Source organism: Colobus angolensis, unplaced genomic scaffold (genome assembly GCF_000951035.1).
Source record: "Colobus angolensis palliatus isolate OR3802 unplaced genomic scaffold, Cang.pa_1.0 Scaffold25, whole genome shotgun sequence".
In the NCBI taxonomy this organism is placed as follows: domain Eukaryota; kingdom Metazoa; phylum Chordata; class Mammalia; order Primates; family Cercopithecidae; genus Colobus; species Colobus angolensis.
Genome location: NW_012115710.1, coordinates 6,193,629 through 6,197,794, shown reverse-complemented (window position 1 = coordinate 6,197,794; position 4,166 = coordinate 6,193,629). Strand labels below are relative to the sequence as shown.

Here is a 4,166-nt window from a genome sequence, read left to right as displayed (position 1 = left end):
ACTATAGCAGGCCGGGTGTGGTGGCTCACGCCTGTAATCCCAGCACCGTGGGAGGCTGAGGCAGGTGAATCACCTGAGGTCAGGAGTTCAAGACCTGCCTGGCCAACATAGCGAAACCCTTTCTCTAATAAAAGTACAAAACTTAGCGAAGCATGGTGGCATATGCCTGTAATCTCCAGGCAGGAGAATCTCTTGAACTCAGGAGGCGGAGGTTGCAGTGAGCCGAGATCATACCACTGCACTCCAGCCTGGGTGACAGAGCGAAACTCTGTCTAAAAAAATAAAAAATAACGTCTCGAAGTGGGAAGGGAAAACTCAGCATATTGGTGGGGTCTTGGGGTCTCGTCTAAGGTGTGTGTCTCAGTGGGGGATGTGATTTGGATTGTGTAAGGATCATGATGTAATAGTTAGGGTTGGTGGTCACAGCAAGGTGAAATGACCAAAGATGGGGTTTCAAAGAGTCTGGAAGAGTAAACAGTGTTTTGACACAATCTACTGAAAAAGTTGAACGGTCTGATATTTATGTAAATAGCTTTTCTGGAGGCTTCTGGAATGAATAATAAGGCTATTTGCAACTCTTATCTTCCTGGACAAGAATTTCCTAGCTTAATAGCGTCAAGGTGATGGTGACCGCAGAACCGTGAAGTCACATTAATGGAGACAGTAAGCTGTGTGCAAGTTGATAATTTTGGCTCTCACTTATCCATAACATCCAGATAATAACGTCATCCGGAAGTTGCTTGGAGAATCTAATACTACGTTGCCTTTCATGGGATAAAGCGTGGCACAGTTTTTGTGTCATAAATGGAAGGTCTTTTCATCTCCTCTTCTTGACCCGTAACCTTTCCATAACCATTTTCAGAGTATGGGGGAAATTCTCTCAGCAAGCCCTGCATCTTCCCCTCCATCTACAGAAATAATGTGGTTTCCGATTGCCTGGAGGATGAAAGCAACAAGCTCTGGTGCCCGACCACAGAGAACATGGATAAGGATGGAAAGTGGAGTTTCTGGGCCGACACCAGTAGTCTGGGGATGGGGGTTGGGTGGATGTGGGTGGATTCTTTTATTCATCTGCTCAACAAACACCTACTGAAACCCCACTGTGAACCAGGCACTGAGCTGGGCACTGAGGAGCTGGTGATGAATCAGGCAGACAGAGTTCTGGCCTTGTGAATAACGTCAATGGTGTGATATGCCACAGGCTTTAAAATCCAAGAGAAAGGTGCCAAAATGAAATGCTCGAAATGCTAAACACCTAACCGTGATGCAAATACAGAGTAAACACATGCTAAGGCTTTTAAAAACCCTAGCGTGAGCCAGGCATGGTGGCTCACGTTGTAATCCCAGAACATTGGGAGGCTGAGATGGCAGGATCACTTGAGGCCAGGAGTTCAAGACCAGCCTGGTCACATAGTGAGACGCTGTCTCTACAAACAAAACAAAACAAAACAAAACAAAAATAAATAAATAAATAGCCAAGTGTGGTAGCATGTGCCTGTAGTCCCAGGTACTTAGGAGGCTGAGGCGGGAGGATCACTTGAGCCTGGGAGGTTGAGGCTACAGTGAGCTATGATCATACCTCTGTACTCCAGCCTGGGTGACCGAGTGAGACCTTACCTCTAAAATCAATAAATAAGCAAACAAACAGTGAAATCACCCGACAAAAGGCTCACACATTTGGAAAACGTACTAGACTGCCACAGTGTACCTGTTCACAGCAGGAGAGCTGAAATGAGCCGGAAGAGCATCCCCTTGTTCCCCTCGGCTGAGAACATGTGTGTCGCGAGACAGACTTTCTCTCTCTGTGTGTGTCCACAAGTGGCCGCAGAAGCGTCACGAGTGTCGATTTCGTGAGTCATAAAGTTTAGCACGTAGACGCATTTGCACCTGCGGAATCGTGAAAGAAGAGCACACTGGAATTGGTCCTTTGAGACAAATCCTCTATCCACCAGGTCCTCCTGGTGACCAGCGTTTCCTTCTCCCTCCTTCCTCCAGGGCCCTCTGTGCTTCCACTCTGCCCTTCTTCCCTATTCCAGTGCCCTGCCCTACCTTCCAACTTTTCTCAAGTCCTATACTCTGATAGCTTCTGAGTGAAGAAAATACCCGAGACCCAGTGGAAAGGAAAGGGAAGTCCTCGGGCAAAGAGGAACTATAAGGAGTTATAGCTCTGCTCCACTCCAGGCAAGGGGTCAGGCGAATAGCTGTGGGTGGGGGCATGTGTTGTTCCAACAACTCGGGAATTTCCTAAATAAAATAAATTATTTCTCAGCTGGTCATGGGAGAAGATGTGACAGCAAAAATTGAGACCCATTTACCCTCTGTTGCCTCAAGTTGCTGTGGATAGAGGCTTCCAGTTCGTATTATCTATGGGGTCATCTTTCATGAGGACGTCATTTATATCCTCATCTTTCACGGATTCCACAGGTGCAAATGTGCCTACTGGCTAAACTTTGTCACTCACGAAATCGATAGTCGTGATGCTTCTGCAGTCATCTGTGGACACACAAAGTTTGAGTTTGAGTTTCCCAACACACATGTTCTCACCTGAGGGCAGTAAGGGCGTGTTCTTTCGGCTCATTTCAGCTCTTGTAACTGTGAACACAAATTCTTCTTTTGCTTAGGTTTGGGTCAGCATTCTGAGCAGTGCCCAGGCAACACCTTCCTGTGCAGGGTTTACCCAGATTTTAGTTTTCAGTTTTTTTTAATTTTATTTTTACTTTTTTAATTTTGTTTTATTTTATTTTATTTTTGAGATGGAGTCTCACTCTGTCACCCAGGCTGGAGTGCAGAGATGCAATCATGGCTCACTGTGGCTTCAACCTCTCAGGCACAAAGGATCTTTCTCCCTCAGCCTCCCAAGTAGCTGGGATTACAGGGCACACTACCATGCCTGGCTAATACTGCTTGTTTTTTGTAGAGATGGGGTTTCACTTTGTTGCCCAAGCTGGTGAACTCCTGGCTAGAAGTGATCCGCCCACCTCTGCCTCCCAAAGTGCTGGGATTACAGGCATGGGTCATCGTGCCTGGCCAAGAACAGCATTTCTTGATATATTTCAGGGACCATTAGTCTCTAGTGCTATTGAATTGTGAGGTAAAAAAAAAAAAAAAAAAAAAAAAAAAAAAAGGACAACTCAATATACTGTATACCTCAATTCTCATTTTCGTATTAACTTTTCTGATGAGTCCTTCATTAAAGAAACCTGTTTAACTTTGTTTCACGTGGCGTTTTCCGAACGTATTTTATTCTTTCTGTTGTTTCTTGAGCAAGTAACTATTCTAGGTTCTGTGGATACACTGCACAAAAAAAACAAGGTTCCTGTACTCATCGAGAACAATAAGGACATCAAAAGTTGTCCCCTCAATATTTGCCACACCTGGGGGCCACCAGTACTATTATTTGCTCAACATTTTTCTTTAAATTTGCTCACTTATCTTCACTTTTAAAAAATTCATTTTAAGAGTTTGGTTAACATCAGTATTATAATATAAAAAACCACTACCACTTTCCATAAATAGGAAATATGACCAAAAATAAATACTGTACTATACAAAATCTCATTATTAAATTCTGCTAGACTATTGTCCGAATAAAGCTTTAAGCCTGAGTGCTGCCCTCTCTCTCTCTCTTTTGTTCTTGTTAAAATGAGAGATTATTAAATATTAGAGATGCGGTAGAGAAATACTAGTATTAAATGGAAGCTTTCTCTTTTGCGTAAGCAGAAGGACTAAAAGGACCACTAGAAAATGATTTTTTTTTCCAGTCTATATTTCAAAATTATTTAATGTGTGTCCCTACATAACCTAATGTGGTCTTGTGATCCACCAAACATTATTTTGTGCAACGTTATTGGCCTCCAATTTTATACTCTGAGCAACAGTAGTCTCAGGGAACAACATACCTTGGTTGTCTGGGTTGTGTACGGAACTCTTCCCCGGTGCTCCTGGTTCCATCATGAACTGGATACTCCCTGACATGTCATTAGGAAGTTAGATGCTAAGCCTAGGTGTGTAGCCTTCAGGCCCCCATGAGAACTGTCTCAGCCCATTTGGGTTGCCATAACAAAATACCACAGGCCAGGCATGGTGGCTCGCGCCTGTAATCCCAGCACTGTGGGAGGCCAAGGCGGCAGGATCACCTGAGGTTAGTCTCTACTGCTACTGAATTG

The 4,166-nt window shown here is 44.1% G+C and overlaps 1 protein-coding gene across 1 annotated transcript in view; it reads left to right on the top strand.

Annotated features, from left to right (window-relative positions):
* ELSPBP1 (epididymal sperm binding protein 1) overlaps nucleotides 1-4,166 on the top strand; it is a 32,502-nt gene that overhangs the window by 11,331 nt on the left and 17,005 nt on the right. The window contains 1 exon segment of the mRNA XM_011946551.1: nucleotides 863-1,021. Coding sequence (XP_011801941.1) covers nucleotides 863-1,021 — 159 coding nt within the window.